Source organism: Gobius niger, assembly GCF_951799975.1.
Source record: "Gobius niger genome assembly, chromosome: 3".
In the NCBI taxonomy this organism is placed as follows: domain Eukaryota; kingdom Metazoa; phylum Chordata; class Actinopteri; order Gobiiformes; family Gobiidae; genus Gobius; species Gobius niger.
Window position 1 is genome coordinate 41,334,246 of NC_136854.1, and position 20,337 is coordinate 41,354,582.

General features: G+C 38.6%; 3 protein-coding genes across 3 annotated transcripts; 2 read left to right on the plus strand and 1 right to left on the minus strand.

Moving 5' to 3' along the window:
- Nucleotides 1-1,481: 1,481 nt before the first annotated feature.
- Nucleotides 1,482-6,618, minus strand: ddt (D-dopachrome tautomerase). Its single transcript, XM_079553517.1, has 3 exons — nt 6,459-6,618; nt 2,253-2,428; nt 1,482-1,625 (listed from the first exon to the last, which is right to left on the minus strand). Exons 1-3 carry the CDS (start codon nt 6,564-6,566, stop codon nt 1,553-1,555), a joined length of 357 nt encoding a protein of 118 aa, XP_079409643.1. The 5' UTR covers nt 6,567-6,618; the 3' UTR covers nt 1,482-1,552.
- A 1,145-nt stretch (nt 6,619-7,763) lies between these two features.
- Nucleotides 7,764-12,381, plus strand: chchd10 (coiled-coil-helix-coiled-coil-helix domain containing 10; the record flags this gene model as incomplete). Its single annotated transcript, XM_079553722.1, has 4 exons — nt 7,764-7,940; nt 10,160-10,409; nt 12,128-12,269; nt 12,362-12,381. The coding sequence occupies exons 1-4, from the start codon at nt 7,897-7,899 to the stop codon at nt 12,379-12,381; spliced, it is 456 nt and encodes a 151-aa protein (XP_079409848.1). The 5' UTR covers nt 7,764-7,896.
- Nucleotides 12,382-13,725: 1,344 nt separating this feature from the next.
- LOC306961107 (uncharacterized protein) lies at nt 13,726-20,128 on the plus strand (the record flags this gene model as incomplete). The annotated part of the gene is made up of 4 exons (XM_079553723.1): nt 13,726-14,070; nt 16,035-16,354; nt 17,814-17,941; nt 19,268-20,128. The coding sequence occupies exons 2-4, from the start codon at nt 16,051-16,053 to the stop codon at nt 20,126-20,128; spliced, it is 1,293 nt and encodes a 430-aa protein (XP_079409849.1). The 5' UTR covers nt 13,726-14,070; nt 16,035-16,050.
- Between the last annotated feature and the right edge of the window lie 209 nt (nt 20,129-20,337).

A 20,337-nucleotide genomic window follows, 5' to 3' on the forward strand; every position in this document is an offset into this window, starting at 1 on the left:
CAAATTCACGCCCCCAAAATCTGTGTGACGGTTTATCTCCGCCCCTTTGTGATTTGTTTTTAGGTGGAAACAAGTGACAAGTCCTTAGTTTTCAGGTCACAGATGAGTCCAAGCCAAAGTCTCATGCTTTGAATTACAAATCCTTCCTCAGTTCAGTTTTGCAGCAGCACAGAGAGAGTTTGTAATGACAGCAGTTTAAAAAGTCCTGCTTGTCTTTTATAGAGATGATAAAATGATACTGATAATCGATATATTGTTATTTGTCACAGTCCAGTTACAGCCTTAACTTTTACCTGCAAAAGGTGAAAAAATGGACACATGACATGAGTCTTAAGATTGGAAATTTAACCCCTTAACTCCCACCTGAACAGAGCACATTTTCTCCAGTTTGGCTTTAACCCCAGTCCAAAAGCTTCTGGGAAAAAAGCTGTGAAAATAGCAACAAAACTGAGACGTAAACAATGATGGAAATGTGAGAAAAAAGTGAGAAAACATTGACAAAAACATTGACAAAAAAAGTGACGAAAAAGTGGCAAAAATGTGACAAAAAGACAAAAAAAGGACAAAAATGTGATAAAAAAAGACAAAAAACGTCAAAAAGTGACAAAAAAATACAAAAATATGATAAAAATTTGACAAAAAAATTACAAAAAATTGACAAAGACAAAAAAAATGACAAATGTGATAAAAAAAAATGACGAAAAAAATGACATGTGACAAAAAATTGATGAAAAATTGACAAAAAATGACGAAAAAATGTGACTAAACTAACTAAAAAAATAAGAGACAAAAATGTGATAAAAAAAAATTACAAAGTTGCAAAAATGAGTTGACCACCCAAAAAAAAATGATGGAAAAAAAAAATCTGACGTGAGGAAAAAGATCCTTTCGGTTGATCGGGCGGGAGTTAAAAGGTTAAAAAGCAAATAAATCACAATAAACGGACAATAAATAGTAATAATGTGACATGTTTTATTGGGCACAAGTTATTATACAGTACATTATTTGATTCTACAGTAGGGTTGGTCCTTCGTTTTTCAAAGTCACGCTGCATTAATACTAATAACCTGGTCTTATTTAACACAGTATGTCTACGAGTTAATAGTTACATTTGTGATTAAACTTCTAAATTCACCAAAATGCAAATATAGAACTGCTAAAGCCGACAAATGCTGAACAGTGGGTCATTTATGACACAACCGGACTTGGTTTTAAGCTCAGGAGGTTTAAAATCCACCATAGTAGCACTGTGTATATTACAAATTACTGTCAAAACACCCATTTAGTGTTAATAAATTAAAATATTCCAATACTTTGATTAGAAAGTACTTCATATACCGTCACGTGAGGTCTGGATCTCGTTTATCCAACATTGATAAAAATAATCATCATTTTGAGGTTGACCTAAAACCTTCATTTCGGAATACTGACTTATTCTATGGTAACGAAAACACATATCGTTGACTGGACTGGGTTGATTGAGTGGAAAATCTTTGAAAATCCTCCACTACGAAAAATCTCTTCTTGTTGCCTGTGACTTCGCAGGCGACGTTCACAGGAAGCTCATGACAGTTCCCTTCTTGCCCACTTGATGGGGCTGTAGAGCGTGGAACAGGATCAAGACTCTGCAAAGTAAACGTTTCACCATCATTAGATTAAGTAGAAACAGCAAAATAAAGAACATTTTTGAAATTCAGATCCGTCCATTAGAGACGTTTGTGTGTCAAGAAAAATGTACATTTTCGGGAAAATAAAATTGGTTGTTTAACCTCTTACCGCATGGAGTAATACCAGGAGTAAGAACAGTAAAGTGAAGATTACTGCGCGGATGTCGAACCACTCCTGGTATTATTCCGCCTTACAATATAGTCCCCCCTTTTATCCGCTTAGAAAATCCACATTGTTTAATTTTGTGTAATTATACTTTGTAGTGGAACACTTCACGTAACCATATTTAAATAGGGAAAACGTGGAAGAGCTTGGTAGCTTCTATCTTGACCTGTTTTGGAGCTATAGAGGAGAGAGGGAGAGGCTAAATGCTAACGCCGTCTGCGCTGTGTTTACATGACTGAAGGCACGGGTGAAGATCAGACAGGTCCTAAGGAACTCGTCAAAGCTAAGGTAAGAACATATCTCAGTGTGTAAAAACGGTGGCCTATTCCTTTAAGGTGGGGGTTAAGAGCGGATCTCCATGGTAACGCAGGTCAGTCAGCGCCATCCCGGAGGATAACATTACAGTAAGTCCAGCTCACCTGTCTTCAGGGAGGCCGAGTTCGCTGGTGAGTAAGCTGCAGATCTTTGCGCTGTGCTCCTTGTTCTTCTCTGCGGTGTCCGTGACTCCGATGGCAGCGACGGAGAGGACGACACATGGAGAGGAGGAGCCTCCGATCAGCATGGGCAGCCCGGGGTGAAGCACCAGGTTCATACGCTGAGCGGGAATCAACCAAATCACACATCAGTCTCAAAGTTCACATGAATAATCTGTATAAGTAATTGATTGATTTATAAGTGATTCAAGGCCGTGGGAACCCAGGGGGCTGAGGGCGCTGCAGCACCCCCTGGTGGATAGTTTGTGAACTGCAGGCAATATAAACCCCTTAACTCCCACCTGAACCGAGCACATTTTCTCCAGCTTTACCCCAATCCAAAAGCTTCTGTGTGAAAATAGCAACAAAACTGAGACGAAAACAATGATGGAAATGTGACAAAAAAGTGAGAAAACATTGACAAAAAAGTGACGAAAAAAGTGACAAATAAAATGACAAAAAAAAAAAAAAAGACAAAAAATGTGACAAAAAAATGACAAAAAAAGACAAAAAAACGAGTTGAATACCCCCCCAAAAAAAGATGGAAGAAAATCTGCTGACGTGAGGAAAACGATCCATTTAGATGAGTTTTGTAGATCTTAGCTTTCAAATGAGGTGTTACACTGGCCTACAGGATTTGGGTAAAGCTGAACTGGAGAAAATGCTCTCGGTTCAGGCGGGAGTTAAGAGGTTAATAAATAGGATTTATGCACAGAAAAAGTATTTTGGGGGTAAATTTTGTCCCTCAGCGCCCCCTAACTAAAATATCTTCCCACGGCTCTGAAGTGACTGATTCCACGATCTTGTAGAACATTTATGACTGAAGTATGAACTGAACTTGAACAGAACAATTTCAATGTTCATCAAGTTGTTTTAGTCAAAAGTAATATTTTGGCTGCCTACAATTAGACTAAAACTAAACGTTTTTATGAGACTAAAACTATTAATTAACTGTGACTAAATAAAAATGAAAAGAGACTAAAATCTTCCAAAACTCTCAAGGACAGTTTGAAAGAGCCTCATATCATTTAAATTCAAAGCCAAATGAACAGCTCTGAGCTTTGTTCATGTGGGAGAAGCTCCATAAAACAGAGGACCATGACTGCCTTAAGCGATGTCTTTTTGAAATGTTTTCATCAGTAGGTGTCAGTAGTGAACTCTGCCCCCCCTCCCCTCACCTGGCTTTCCCCGTCGTCCACGCCCCTCCCTCCCCTCCACACTGTTTAGACCTCACGCTGCTCTGATTGCATTCAATGAGCTACGGAAATCTCATTAATCTTGTGTGAAACACACATTCATCCACATAAATAAGATATGTTCAAAGTAAATATTTTCAGATTTACATTTATTTTGCTAAACTGCAACTTTCATGAAAGTCTGTCACCTTTTTGGACATTTAGAACATAATAATTCCATTTCGAACTAAGTTTACAGCGCAGAACTTTTCCCCCCCCAACCCTTGAACGCCTCAGCCTCTCCTCTGGTGCTGCTTTGCTTTGCAAGGGAAAAAAAGGAAAAAGCCCTGAAGCTCCTGTAGGTATTGGATTAATAAACTGGAGGATTTCAGCTGCATCAGAGCAGGTCGGTCACATGTTTGTCTGTTCACCATCTCTTTGTAAACTTCTGTCATAATGCTAAACTGTTAGCCGCTAACTGTTGCTGCAACTTCTGCTACATTTGCGATCTCTTGTTCACGAGTTTGTGTCGTCATGGAGTATGGAGTGAATGTACAATTGTCTCATGTAAAGCGCTTTGTGACTATGTCTGTGAAAGGCGCTGTATAAATAAAGATCTTCTTCTTCTTCTTCTGGTGTGGTGGTCATGTTTTCATTGCTTTTCATTTTTTTTTCATTTCATTTTATTTATTTATTTATTTCAAAAGTTAAACCGCCAAGCCAACACAGTATGAATGAAACGGAGCAGAGGAGAAGAACAAGTCTTATAATATCTGCCCCTTTTGTTACTTCACACTTTACACTTCACACTGTTGTCCTTTGGAAAAGGGTATGTATTTATGTCTACATACATATATTTACAGTCTTATGTATGTATGTATATATATATATATATATATATATATATATATATATATATATATATATATATATATATATATATATACAGTATTAACAGATGTTTTTGTATTCTATATTCAGTTTTTTCAATATATAAAATACAGAACCTTCGTATTCTTGAATACGAAGGTATTCAAGAATACCTTCGTATTCAAGAATGGTCAAAAAGAAACAATCCGTCGTCTTCATGTTTGTTCAAATCAAATATCCCACATTATTCATGTCCAAGTACTTCATACTTTTTTAACATTGTAGCTTTTATGTTTATTTTAAACTCCAGGAGAGTTTCACTTCTTTCTGGAGTTTATTCCATAAACCGATTCCTGTCACTGTAACAGTTCGTTCCATTGCTTTAGAATTGAACCTGGGCTTGTTAAAGATGTCTGTTCCTTTCAGATTATACTGACTCTCTCTTTTCTCAAACCTTTCTTGGATGTTCACTGGCAATATTTTTCTATTTGCTTTATACAACACCTGGAGGATATTATACTCTACTATATCCTCAAAATTGCGTTTTTGCTGCATTTCTTTTGCTTTTTCATCATGTTTTTGTTGGGGTTTTTTGGACATGTTTTCGCCACATTTCCGTCACTTTATTGTTGTGTTTTCATCGCTATACTTTTTTCCCCCTCTTTTTTATATAAATCTTTTTTCCCCTGTCACTCCCTGCACTGTGGATAATGGGAGAGAGTGAGATTACATAAAGTCTCCATAGCAGGGAAAGACATTGGGAAAACCTGTGCAAACTGTGTCCAAACTCCAGCACAAAGCCCTTAACAAACACTACAGTTGTAAATCATATCACTAGTGGGAGGTCTTTGGGGCTCGACCTCAGAGACTCTTTCAAGGACATGGGAATAACGTTGGTATGTTTGGAGCCCAGATGTTTCAAACTTCATCCCGGGGCCTCACCCTGCTTTCTATTGTTAAACAAGCTCGAAACGAATCGCTTTGTTTTTAAAAGCGGAATACATGCAGCTGAGATGAATATGGTTTAAATAGTCACATTTTTGAGGATTTAGGACGAAAATGTTTGCTCAAGATAGCTTTATTGTGAAAGGATCGCCGGAAGTGAAGGTCAAGTAGTCGCTAAAAATGAATGAAATAAAATATGTGCCTGTAATGATAAATTAACCTCACTTTTTTTGTCACATTTTCGTCACATTTTTCATAACTTTTTCGTTATATTTTTGTCAATTTTTTATCACTTTTTTGTCATTTTTTGTCACTTTTTCGTCACTTTTTAGTTATATTTTTGTCGCATTTTTGTCACTTTTTCATCACATTTTTGTCACTTTTTTGTCACTTTTTCGTCACTTTTTTATCACTTTTTTGTCACATTTTCGTCACATTTTCATCACATTTTTGTCACATTTTTCATAACTTTTTCGTCACTTTTTAGTTATATTTTTGTCAATTTTTTATCACTTTTTTGTCACATTTATGTTTTTTTTGTTGCATTTTCATCACACGTTTTTGTCATTTTTGTCGCTTTTTTGTCCCTCATCTGTTGCTATTTTGTGGCCTTTATGTTGTGTTTTCATTTTAAATTTGTTTCACTTTTTTGTCACTTTTTGTCTATTTACGTCACTCTTTTGTACCTTTTCTGTTGCGTTTTTGTCGCTCTTTTGTTGCATTTTTAACCCGAGCCACTATGCCCGCTGTTTAACCCCCTATACAAACATTTACTAAATAGTGGTGGATAGGGAAGGCAAGTTCACGTTGTTTTCCTATTATTTGTACTACTAACATGGAAGGGATTCAAAACATACAGTAAATCTTTGCACATCCTTTAAAAATGAATGACTACTTTTCACAAGAAAGGGTTAAACATTGCATATATTGATTCTCAAAGTTAATCTAATCATGCACAACTCATTCAATCATTGCAGATAAAAAATAAATAAACATATAAGCACGAACACTGGCACTTTAAGCAAACAAATAGTTAAAACAGCGCATCTTACGTAAGTTTAAACGAGAAACAGATTGAGAGTGAGAGAGAGAGTGGGGTCGCGCGCTGACCCTTTGCACACAAACAGCATCTCCTCTGTTTTCGTAATAAAATATGACTTACGTCTTCTGGTTTGCCCAAACTAGCCGCAGTTACGGAGGTGAACTTTTTCAGAAAGTCTTCGTTAAAACTGCTCGCAGGCAGGTTACTCTGGAGGTCGAGAAAAGGCATGTCGAGGGCAGAAACGTGCAGGAGTGAAGACTGAGATAGCGGTATCAACAGGATGGAGGCGGCCAGGAGGAAACTGCTTCCGGTTTCATATTTTCGATTAAAAGCGGTCATTGATATTGGATAAACCGCTCGTAATACCGTTCATGTAGCGTAAATAAAGCGGAATACATGCAGCTGAGATGAATATGGTTTAAATAGTCACATTTTTGAGGATTTAGGACGAAATTGTTCACTCAAAATAGCTTTATTGTGAAAGGATCACCGGAAGTGAAGGTCAATTAGTCGCTAAAAATGAATGAAATAAAATATGTGCCTGTAATGATAAATTAACCTCACTTTTTTGTAACATTTTCGTCACATTTTCATCACTTTTTCGTCACATTTTTGTCAATTTTTTAAAATAATTTTTGTCACTTTTTCATCACATTTTTGTCGCATTTTTCATCAATTTTTAGTTATATTTTTGTCGCATTTTTGTCACTTTTTCATCACATTTTCATCACATTTTTGTCACTTTTTCGTCACTTTTTTGTCACTTTTTTGTCACTTTTTAGTTATATTTTTGTCGCATTTTTGTCGGTTTTTCGTCACATTTTCATCACTTTTTCGTCACATTTTTGTCAATTTTTAAAAATTATTTTAGTCACTTTTTCATCAAATTTTTGTCACATTTTTCACCACTTTTTCGTCACTTTTTCGTTATATTTTTGTCGCATTTTTGTCACTTTTTCATCACATTTTTGTCACTTTTTTGTCACATTTTTGTCACTTTTGTGGCTTTTTTGTTGCATTTTCATCACACATTTTTGTCATTTCTGTCGCTTTTTTGTCCCTTATCTGTTGCTATTTTGTGGCCTTCATGTTGTGTTTTCATTTCAGATTTGTGTCACTTTTTTGTCACTTTTTGTCTATTTACGTCACTCTTTTGTACCTTTTCTGTTGCGTTTTCATCACACATTTTTGTCACTTTTTCATCGCTTTCCCCCCCCCCATTTTTGTCGCTCTTTTGTTGCATTTTCATCCTCACTGACACTTTTCCCAAGAACCTTTTAGCTTTTAAGCCAAACTGGAGAAAATGTGCTCGGTTCACGTGGGGGGTTCAAAGGGTTAATTTTTTTCCCCGCACGCTACTCTCGCGATGCTTCTCGGTGAACAACGCCAAATGCCTATCCCGTAAGTAAATCTCGCGATGTTCGACGCCGGTAAGCCACACTTGCAAGGTCAGTTCCCCATGTGAGCGCAGAAGTGTCGTCTCTAATTTGGAAAGCTCCTTCCAGAAAGCTCCGTGGACTTTTCCTACGCATTTTGATAAACTTCTACTGATCTGAAAATGAGAGGAAGTCGCAGTCGCTCTTCAGCCCCCGCTCCTTACAGGTAACATTATTCAATTAACATTATTATTTAACAACATATCAGCGTCATGTTTTAAAAGGAACGCACGCACACAACTTTAACTTAAATACTTATTAAAACATATTCCAGGATGTTAATATTGTGGTCACTGCTGATAAAATGGTGCTTTATTACATTATTCAAGTGACCATGTGGTTGCATCATAGAAAGAATGATGGGGTCCTGCAAGGTCAGTGGTCAAAGTGAAGGTTTATTGTGTAACACTCACTTTTTTTTTACTGCTGTAGATTGAATAATAATTGTTGGAAAATTGTTGGTAGTTCAGTAAGCACAATATTACACACAACAGCTGAATAACACACCATAGATGATTCATTTTACATCATGTATATACCACTGCACTAGAGCTCTTTTACCTTCACTACAGATGGAAAATGTCATGTGGGATGCATGGCTCCAAAAGATTAAGTTTTATTCAAGTTTACAGGCAAAATATCTAGAGTAGAACAATTGAAGTTATATATTTGAAAAAGTGTCTTGTCTGACAAACACACTAAAAAAAAAGTGGCTCAATTTTCAATTATAACAATATTGATGAAGATGATTCTCAAAGAAGGAATGTGTGATGCCAGTTTTGTCTGATATATATAACATGATGTATTCATTTATAACATAAATAAAGGAATAACAAATAAATGATTTAAAAAATATTAAGAATAAACTAAAATCTGAACTTTAACGACTGCTACAGTTGTTTGTATTTACCAGTTACGCATGACTGCACTTCTCTTACTCTCTCTTTTTTTTTTTTTTTCTTTTTTCCGATATCATGTGTCTTATTATATTGACATTTAGTTTAGTTTTAGGTTTATTAGTTTATTTAACAAGGTACAAACAGATGAAAAAAATTGGGAGGCTGGAGTGCTACTTGGATGTAAAATAGTTCAGTCTTTTGGGTGCTCCTCAGTGCAGGGATCCTGTTTCAGCAAAAAATCAAAAAAAAACTGAGGCACTCCAAAAGTAGAAATATTAAAAAGCCTTTATTTAAACATGGCTAGTAAAGATGAAATTGCCAACGCGTTTCGGCTCTAGGTGATGGCTCGAGATGGCTGCCTCTGTACAGCTGTAAGCTTACAGCATTGGTCACATGTCCCAAATGGGTCACAGGTACAAACAGATGTGTTCACGGGAAAAGGAGAGCACCCCGATCATACATAAAGCTGCAGTTTGTGACTTTAACTTTACAAACGTTGTTTACAGTTTAACTCTTGATACACACCAGGTACAAATAGATGGAGGCGTCTATTTGTACTCGTGTATGAACGTACAAATTCTATATATAGGAAAGTTGGGTAACACTTTATTTTATTACGGGCCGGTAAGTCCATGGTACATACAGTGGTAATTACAGTGGTAATTACAGTGGTAAGTACTAATATTTACAGTGATAATTCTAGGTTATTATTGTGGTACTAAAAGTCATAATTACTAGTATTAGGGTTATGGGTTAGGGAGACACAGAGTTACCACTGTATCTCTCGCTACTATGAGATACAGTGGTAACTCTTAGTAATGAAGGTTGTACTTCTATGTACTTTGATGCTTTAAATGATAGTTTCTAGTAGTTTCAGTGATACATCTATGGTACTTATTGGTAATTCAAGGATACTACAGCAGCAATTCATAGGTAGTAAATGTGATACTTCTACAAACAGACGTAATGTCTAGGATTGTGTGACTATAAAACAACATAAAACAGCATTAGGGAAAACAAGAAGTACAACATTCATTACTCAGAGTTACCACTGAATCTAGAAGTACATACCTTGTAATTCTCACTATAGTATCCTTTAAGTACCACAATAAGTACCTATAATTACCACTGTAAGTACCATTGTAAGTACCACTGTAAGTACCACAATAAGTACCTAGAATTACCAGTGTAAATACCACTGTAAGTACCAAGGACTTACCGGCCCGTAATGTAGGTACGCAAGTGTTACCGAAAGTTGAAGGGAATACAAAAACATTTTTCAAGCATTTTAATCGTCCTTTGACAGGTCCGTAAGACCTATTTTTATCGTTGATGGTCATACTAATGATAAAAAAGGAAAAAATAAATACAAAAAGATTTACCAGGCATTTTCTCAGTCCTTAACCCCCTAACCCTATCCCCGACACTGGAAGGCTGTTGTTCAGTTTGTAATGATCTCCCTCATAATTTCCTCCTCCCTCTCCAGCCCCCCTCCGTCGCACCACGCGCCCGCTCCCGCTCACCCCCCTCCCGCCGCCGTGGCTGCGGCTCCGGCCCCGGCTCCGTCCCAGGGCCCTGGACTCATGGCCCAGATGGCGACCACCGCCGCCGGGGTGGCCGTGGGCTCCGCGGTGGGGCACGTGATGGGAAGTGCCCTCACTGGAGCCTTCAGCGGAGGCAGCAGCAGCAGCAGCAGCAGCAGCAGCAGTCCAGAGCCCGCCAGGCCAGCGTACCAGGTAACACAGCCTTCATATGAAGCCGCTTTGATCAAGATGAGGCTAAAACAGGCATGCGTGTACAGCCCACGATGAGGAGCCAAGATAAGACTCAACTCGACTTTGCTTCATTATCCTTGAGGGAAATTTGGTTTGCATTTAGTAGTAGCTCAAGCAGTAAACAGTAGGAATGGGCCAGGATCTCATGCCACAAGATCTTGCAAAATAGAAATGCAAAACATTGTTTTGGCCTGAGTAGAGTAATATTGTGGACTTTTCCTTTATTTTACTGCATCCAATATATTCATTGTAGACGGCTTAAAGGTACATAAAGGACCCTCAATAAGTAAGTCAGAAACAGCCCTCTAGTCCAGACAGGACTAACTAGGACCCAGAACCCATAGATAGATACAGACGGCGTCTCGTCATAGAAGAGGGCGTGGCTTCGCCGAGGGGGCCATTTTCTGGTGGAATATCAACTTATTTATCACATAAATAAAGTCAAGTGTAAATCAGGCCTGTATGGATATTTTCTCACAGCAGATTATTCAGTAGAAGTGAAAAAACTGCAGTTGTAGCTAGCGCGAGCTAACCGTTAGCATTAGCCCACATGTAGCATCAAGTTAGCATGCTCCGTTATTCATGTATTTATGGGCTGTTGAACCATTTTGCTCCTCCCCATGTCTTTGTATCATTTTTTAGTAGAAACTATGTTCATATTTCAGCATTTGTTGCAGTAGTTTTTGAATAATCTAATATCTATACAGACGGCATCTCTGGAATCGCCCATATATGGAAAACAGTTAAGGGGGAAAACAATTTTGAAAAAATGTAAACTTTCTCTAATTATTCAAAAGCTTCTTTAACAAATGCCGAATTAAGAATATAGTTTTCTTCTAAGTAAATATACAAAGACATGGGGAGGAGCAAAGTGGTTCGACAGCCCATAAATACATGAATAACGGAGAATGCTAACTTGATGCTACATGTTAGCATCGGGCTAATTCTAATGGTTAGCTAGCGCTAGCTACAACTGCCGTTTTTTCACTTCTACTGAACAATCTGCTGTGAGAAAATATCCATATGGACCCAATTTACACTTGACTTTATTTATGTGATAAAAAAGTTCATATTCCACCAGAAAAAGGCTAAAAAGAGTGGAAAATTGTGTTTCTTCTTTTGGGAAACACAGTTTTTCAGTCTTTTTAGCCATTTTCTGCCGAAATATAGACTTATTTTTCACATACAAATAAAGTCAAGTCTAAATAAGGTCCATATGGATATTTTTTCACAGCAGATTGTTGAAGCGTAGAAGCGACAAAACCGGCAGTCATAGCAAGCGCTAGCTAGCGTTAGCATTAGCAAGACGCTAACATGTAGCATCATGTTAGCATTCTCCGTTTTTTCTTTTTTTTTATGTATATATGGGCTGTTGAACCACTTAGCTCCTTTGTATCTTCATTTAGTAGAAAACTATATTCATAATTCAGCGTTTGTTAAAGTAGTTTTTGAATAATTAGAGAAAGTTTCGATTTTTCTCCAAATTGTTTTCCCCCTTAACTGTTTTCAAACATGACCATATATGGGCGATTCCAGAGATGCCATCTGTATCTACACTAAATGTCATTGAGGAGCTTGCGGGAAACAAAAAGCAGAATTTAAAGTGTCCTGTGTCAAACAAAATGGAACACACTCATTATAGAAGTCTTGTTGCTCATCTTTTATTTGTGTGTCTGTAGGAGCCTCCACGTCCGGCCCCGGCTCCCGCTCAGCCCTGTCATTTCGAGGTGAGGCAGTTCCTGGACTGTGCCACGACCCAGAGCGACCTCAGCTTGTGCGAAGGCTTCGGCGAGGCCCTAAAACAGTGCAAGTTCTCCACTGGTACGGCCACTGACAGTCACGATTTTATAGTGTATATGCTTTGGTATTGGCTTCTGGAGGGATTATAATCTTGTTTTTTCCTCCTTTTGCAGGCGTGACGTCTCTCGTTTGAGGCTGAGCGCGTCTCCGGACCAGTCGAGTCTCTGCTGAAGCTCGTACACACCTCATATATCGCACCGTTCTGCTCCGCTTCACTGTACTTGTAGCACCGGAGTCGACTCATAGTTACAATAATCTGTGGTTCATGGAAACGGCGGGCGGTTGATCGATGACTGTTGAATTTTGAAGAAGAATGTGAATTATTGAGTATTTTCTTAATGTACAGAAATAAAAATAACTTATTAATTCAGACATCTTTGCTTCCTCTTGTTCTTGGGTTGAATAGCTTGTTTGTAATTGCAATAGAGTCGATTATTTGCTCTTTTTCAAGCTAAATCTACAGAGCTACAGAGTTCAGGATTGCAGCAATAACACACAAATGGAGATTTTAAAAGTTAAAATACTGGAGATATTGTTCACATTAAAACACTTGGGTACTACAGTGTGTTTGATGTATTTACTACTACTGTTCCACTGCTTTTTACTTCCACTTTATATAATGTTTTTAGCTAATGTTAGTCTATGGAAAATCCTTACTGATCCAGGACTGCCCCTTTGTGGACAAGAAATGTAGCAACAGGTTTCTCTGAACAGTGCTAACCAATGCATACTTCCTCTTATCTCTTAGAAGACGAAATGTAAGTACAAAGATTCACCAGTCAAAACGTTAAAAATATTAGAAGCAATTTTCTTACATTTCCTATTCCACCTAAAGCTAAAGAAGTGCGCTTTAAAACTATGAACAAGAGTCATCCCAAATTAAATGTAATATTGGTGAGAATAAAGAACATCTGTTCTTTACAAAAAGCTTCTGGGACAGTTTTTGTTTATGGGCTTCATATCATAATTTAGAAATAATGTATTTGACTGTGGGACTGTTGAGGAGTAGTCAGTAAAAAAAAATATATATATACATATACTTTTTTTTTTTTACTGACTACAATGCTCCTTCATAAATTCATGCTCAATTATGTTTGAAAAATGTAAGTCTGTAAGCTTCATTTGTTTATAAAAATAAAAATAAAAAGTCTATGGGAAATGTTTGCTAGCGCCTAGAAACATGGTGAATCTCCGTGGCAACCGTGAATTGTTGAAAGTGCTCCAATGTGGTGGAAAATCTTGCCTAACTCGTCATGTAGATATATACGCAAATAAATGAAGCAAAAATAAAGTGTTTATTTATTTATTTTAATTGCAAAACTAGAATACGTACATTTTGCGTTTACAACACTATATCGTTACTCTCCAGTCCAGCAGGGGGCGCGCTGTGCTCCGTTCACTGTTTACGGAAGTGGTCAACATTGAACTTCCGCTTTTTTCCACAACAGCAGAAACGGATCCCGTGAAGTTTCGCCTCCTTTTAAACGCTACAAACTGGACAAATCACCAAAAACTTGACACACAACCCGTCATTTTATTCCATGTAAATTCCCGTGTCGCTTGCGTGTTCAGTCTTTTCGTAAATACACGTTCATAGCGACTTTTCTTTGCATTTCCGCATCAGTTTCCTTTTATTCTCCATCAACAAAGGGACAGAAAGAAACATCTCGCTATTTTTCTCTCTTTGAAACTTTTACACTCGTGTTTTTTTAATTACTTTTTGTGTTTTTAAATGTTTTTTTAAAGGAAGTTGGGTGATCAGAATGTCCCACTTGGATTGTACTGCGTTTTAAAATAGAATCTAGTGTCAAGCAAACTGAAGGTGAGTCATATTTATTTGCATCAGCTACAATAATAAGTTTGTATTAATAGTAATGGTTGGAGATGCAACTCATTTATTTTTGGTGATGGTACAAACAGCCCAGTACTTTCTACTTACAGCAAGATTAAGGTTACAAAATATGCCAAGTAGGAAAATCTTAATGGTGCCTCTTTTGTTTCAGCTTATTATACAATTTTAACAAACTAACAATCTTTATTTGTAACCGGGCGCATTTTCTCCAGTTCAGCTATACCCAAATCTAAATTAGCTTCTTCATTCATGCCATTCATAACAAAATGTACTTGTATGTTTATCTGTTTATGAATCATATATGTAAATGTATCCGTTAGAGTTCGATGGCATAAAATGATGGCTGCTGCTTTATACTGTTGTACTAGGGAGGGATGTTTCATTGGGATGTTGTGATGACCAAGCATTTCTAAGGTGGCCTTCCTTAAATTAAATTCTAATTAGCGGGCTTAGGCTGACACATTAAAATTTAAATGAAAAGAAAACAAATAAACAAACAAAATGAAAGAAAGAAAAAACTAAATGAAGAGATAAACAAAACAGTGAGTATTAAAAAAAATAAAAAATAAAAAAAAAGATCATGGCCTCCCTACTATTATAACTGATATTTATTATGTTATTGTCATACATTAAAGGGACTATACAGAGTTTAATAATGTTAAAATTCAGTATTTTCCTCCCCCTACATGTTCCAGCCATGTCCAACTGCCTCTATAATCCTGCACTGTCACTCAGAAAGGTGTTACTTCGGGTCTGAAGTGCCGTCATGCATGAGCTTAAAGGGGCTAGATGCAAGTTAGCCATTTTATACTCACTACTGCCACCTCAGGTCATTCTTATAACTGCACCTTCTATATTAAAGGAATAGGCCACCATTTTTCCATACTGAGATATGTTCTTACCTTAGCTTTGACGAGTTCTTTAGGACCTGTCTGATCTTCCCCCGTGCCTTCAGTCACGTAAACACAGCGCAGACGGCGTTAGCATTTAGCCTCTCCCTCTCTCCTCTATAGCTCCAAAACAGGTCAAGATAGAAGCTACCAAGCTTTTCCACGTTTTCCCTATTTAAATATGGTTACGTGAAGTGTTACATTACAAAGTATAATTACACAAAATTAAACAATGTGGATTTTCTAAGCGGATAAAAGGGGGAACTATATTGTAAGGCGTAATAATACCAGGAGTAATTTGGCATCCGCACAGTAAAGTGAAGATTACTGCGCGGATTTTGAACTACTCCTGGTATTACTAGTAGTCCTAAAGAACTCGTCAAAGCTGAGGTAAGAACATATCTCAGTATGTAAAAACGGTGGCCTATTCCTTTAAGCTCGTGCAATAAAGCTCAATTCGGACCCGAAGTAACACCTTTCTGAGTGACAGTGCAGGATTTTAGAGGCAGTTGTGGTGAACATGGCTGGAACATGTAGGGGGAGGAAAATACTGAATTTTAACATTTTTAAACTCTGTATAGTCCCTTTAATATAGAAACTGCAGTTACATGTATGACCTGAGGTGGCAGTAGTAGTAGTACAAAATGTCCAACTTGCATATAGTCTAAGTGTAACAATGCATTTTTTTTTACTTTTATTGTTGTTTATTTGCCCTTTGGTGGGTGGGACATGAGGGGAAAAACACAATAAACAAGTGAGAAAAACATGATGAAAAAGCCACTACAGAGTGACAGAAAAAGTGATAAAAAGCGATGAAGAAATCAACAAAATATGACTAAAACACGAAACAAATGCTTTAAAAAAAATCTGTCATCTCGGCGACAACAAAACAAAAAGTTACAATCAGTTTTAAATGAGGCATTACACTGGTCTATAGGCTGTCGGTTAAGGCTAGAGGTTAACGATAAACGAGGTCAGAACATTTCCAATCTGAAGTCACATGGACACAGTCGACTCGTTCTAATTTACCGTGGCCTTTTTCAGACGTCACTCTGTAAACATGTCCACGGCGGCCGAGTTGAACGCTCAGATCGCGTCCATCGTGGAGGTCCTGGCGAACTCTGCGGTGGCGGAGATCTGTAAGGCGGTGGAGGACGGGTACACGGTGGTGAACCTGGAGATGTCGCGGAGCCTGAAGGAGAACGAGTGTCTGCGGCGAAGGGTGCGGCTGCTGGAGCTGCAGGTGTCCAGGTACCGAGCGGAGCAGCGGCTGAAGCCACAGCCGGAGGGCGCCGCGTCCGGGAGAGCGTTCCCGGTCCGGCTGCTCCATCACCGCACGGGCAGAGAAACCCCCACGGGAACAGGTGAACCTTTACTGTTCGCAAACATCCGTGACTTCTGTGTGTTTTAGGAACTGTCATGATTAAACACATGATTTTTGTTTTTTAAATACTTATAGCAGTACTAAGTAACGTGTTTACCTTAATAAATCCTTTCCGTAGTCCCTGTGGAGGTAATACAAGTGTTTATGGGATGATTGGAGGGTCTTTCATCTCCCCCTGGTGTCTCTGGCCAGAAACCCATGTTTACAACTTGACTGCCACCGGACCGGAGTCACCAATACACACTAATAATAGAATCGCAAAGAAGAAGCTAACAGGCTAATGGGTAAAGCTAACTGCGGGCTAGCGTCACTTTAAACAGTATTTACAGCCAAGTTTGAGTGAAAAGAATTATTTCCATTGTGTAATTGGATGAACAATATTCCTCTGTCTTTTCGCCTTTTCTGTCAGCGTAGTATTTACTCTCCAAGACAATTAATAAATTGAAAAAATCGCAACTTGCTACGACATCTGGAGTTGCGTTTATGGCCTCTAGGGTCAAGAGTTACTTAGTACTGCTTTAAAAGTCCTGTATCATGCGATTTTAGCCAATCACAATTAAACTATAGGCATTTATATGATATATTGTACCACTATGGAGCCCTTATTTTTGTGAGAATTATGAGTATTTTCTGCAGGTATTTTACCAACCAGAAAGACAAGATGCTTGGATTCAGTTAACTCCGCCTCTCTCTCCGAGTCGATGCCGCCCATGCAACTTTAGCAGTAGCAGAAATAAAAATATTGCAGGAGTTGACAAATGCAACACAGCTCCTGAGTAAAGTCCTGCACCTCTCGCAGCCAAACGTGCATTTTTGCCGAGACATTATCGTTGGGTAAGAAAAAAAGAGCAGTTGATTTCCAGAGTAGGTTGGAAAGGAGCCTCCTCTTCACAACTTCGGGGCAGAAATGACTTTGTTTGAACGCTCGGGGGTGTGTTTGTTTATCCTGCAGGGGCAGCACAGGCGTGTCGGGCACTTCCTGGTTTTGCAATGTTTCGTAAGATGGTCAAAGTCAGTCGTTTAACAGGAGAGGGTGGAGCAGCTGCTCAGAGAACAGGATTCAGGACAAAAACACTCTGCGGGTGTTTTTGATAAGGAAATAGCTTTACAGTGTGATTAAAGGCTCCAAAGTTGATTTTGCAAGATATAGGACCTTTATACTCACTACTGCCACCTCAGGTCATACGTGTAACTGCAGATTCTATATTAAGCTCGTGCATGACGGCGCTTATTTGAATTAACAATTTTCTGAGTGACAGTGCAGGATTTTAGAGGCAGTTGTGGTGAACAGGTCTGAGCTCATTCTACACATTAGGACATTGTTGAAACATGAAGGGGGAGGAAAATACTTAATTTTAACATTTTTAAACTCCGTATAGTCTCTTTAAGTTTGTGCAGTCCACTTATTATTTTAATAGTAATATTTTTTCTTTCCCCAGGCTCGAGTCTGCAGAACAGGAGCAGGTTTATGAACAAATCCTTGGTGTCTCAGCCTCAACAGAAAACTCCTCCCACTGATCTGGACCAGGACCCCGACCAGGACGTGGTCACTACGACTAAAACAGAGGTAATTCACAACACGTCCCTAAACCAGCAACAACTACACGAGGGAAGTCACGATTCTGCATTTCTGAGTAACGATTATTGTGAGGAAAAATATTGTCATTTTACAATTGTTCATCATTATCGAAAATACTGAAAAAAAAATGTAAGGGTTCTTTTAATTAATAACCTGTTGAACATTCAGTGCGTCTTTTATGCTTTGACCCTTATGTAAAACAGGCCTAATAAAATAATGATTTGAATAGTTCCTAAACAAATGAACCAGAATCAGCTGATTTCAAGGCACTCGCACAGTTTCACTCTCCTTTTTACCGTTCACTCTTCCCTTGGCAACGTTATGCAGTTATCACGTGAAAAGAAGGCAAAGGAGACCACACTCAAACCACTCAGATCCGTGTATAATCAGGCTTTAAAGGCACTCGATAAAAAAACACTTCATCATCATCACTGCAATATCCTGAGTAAGTACAAACTGCTCAGACAATCTAATTCTATACAATAATCTAAGAACTATATTCAAAATCACCAATAACGCAGCTCCACCACCACTGAAGAACTTTGTCAGACTTTGTTCTGAGCAAAATACAAGAGCTGCTCGATCCACTGCAAATAAAAACTGTGTCATACTAAAAAGATCGTCAGCCTTTGCACAATGTGCCTCTCGTTTCGCTCCATTAAACAGTGGAACGAACTTCCAGACAGTTTGAAACTGTCTGTGGATTTTAATAGTTTTACTTGAAATTTGAAAATGTACATTTTAGATCATCAGTCGTGTCAGCATTAATGAATGTACTGTAAACTATAGAGATTGTTTAGTTTTTTGGGTTTTTTTTGTGTACACTTTTAGGAAAAGCAAAGAACGTATTTTATACCGTGATTTTATTGTAGATTGGATTTATAGATTGTAATTGTAATGTTTTATGTTCACACCTGTCCAGGGACTGCGGATGGAAAATAGCTGCTGAGCTAAATCTGGAACAAACCATCTCCTCTTGTAAAGACTAATGGTTCTGTACATTGTCCCTGTTTCAATAAATAATGATGATGATGATTTTTATGATTATTATTTGGGCTGGATTTCACACTGGGCGGAGTTTCTCTAGTCTTTACTGATGAGTCTGCACCGTTTACCGTGGTCCTACAATTCTAAAATCTCGACATCCCACTGAAAAGATAAATAATAAAACATAGTGGATGAGTTGACTGGTTGAAGGTAAACTTTAGTTGCAGCTCTAATTATAAGGTTTTATTTTCAATTCAAGATAATTTAACTATTCCATGACTGTTTTTTTGCAGCTTATCCCACACTGACCTCTTTGTTTCTGTCCAGCCCGCAGAGTCCGAGGAGAACAGCGATCTGGTCATTGTGAAAGTCGAGGGCAGCGTTTCCATCGAAGGGCCCAGTATCTCCAACATCAAAAGCAGTTCAGCACCTACGGCCCGCCCCTCTGACTCTCAGGCCCAAACCGGCAGCCAAACAGAGGTCAGTGGATCCCAGCCCTTCAACAGGACACAATGCGGGACTCAACAAACCAAAACACACGACAAAACCCCTCCCTGTGCATTGGATTCGGACGTTATTTTCATTGACGGGGCTTTTGAGAAGGAAAAGGATGCTACGAGTGAGAGACTGTCATCGAATCGGCAGAATTACGCTGATAAAACGTGGATTTCTTTTCAAACTCCTCAATGTTCTTCTACCTTTAGTGAAACAGCAGGGATTTCTTCATTTGTTTCTAGCCCAGCACGATTCGATCAGGGGACGGTAAACTTGCAATCAAATGTGGCTTCTCAAAACGCCGCGGGTTCGTACCAGCAGCCTGCGAGTTTTCAACCGGACGCTAAAGTTTCGAGGCAATCTTTCAACGGGGGGTTCGGCGGACAGAACTTTTCCATGCGGCCGTTTTCCTGCCCCAAATGCCCCATGAGGTATGCCCTGGAGGCGGAGCTGGCGAAGCACGTCGCGACGGCGCACAAGATCCGCAAGTACCTCTGCGGCCTCTGCGGGAAAGGCTTCATCAGCAAGAGTCAGCTGGTGATCCACCAAAACGTGCACACGGGAGAGCGGCCGTTCAAATGCACCGTGTGCAACGGTGTCTTTTCACATCCCAGTAACCTGCGGAGACACATGAGGCTTCAGCACCAGCAACAACAACAACAACAACAACAACAACAGACAGGAACATGCTGAGTCTGATCCAGTGATGAGCTGCCAGTTTGTAGAGAAGGCTATACGGAGTTTAAAAATGTTAAAATTATGTATTTTCCTCCCCCTACATGTTCCAACAATGTCCTAATGTGTAGAATGAGCCCAGACCTGTTCACCTCAACTGCCTCTAAAATCATGAACTGTCGCTCATAAAAGGTGTTGATTCGGGTCTGAAGTGCCGTCATGCACAA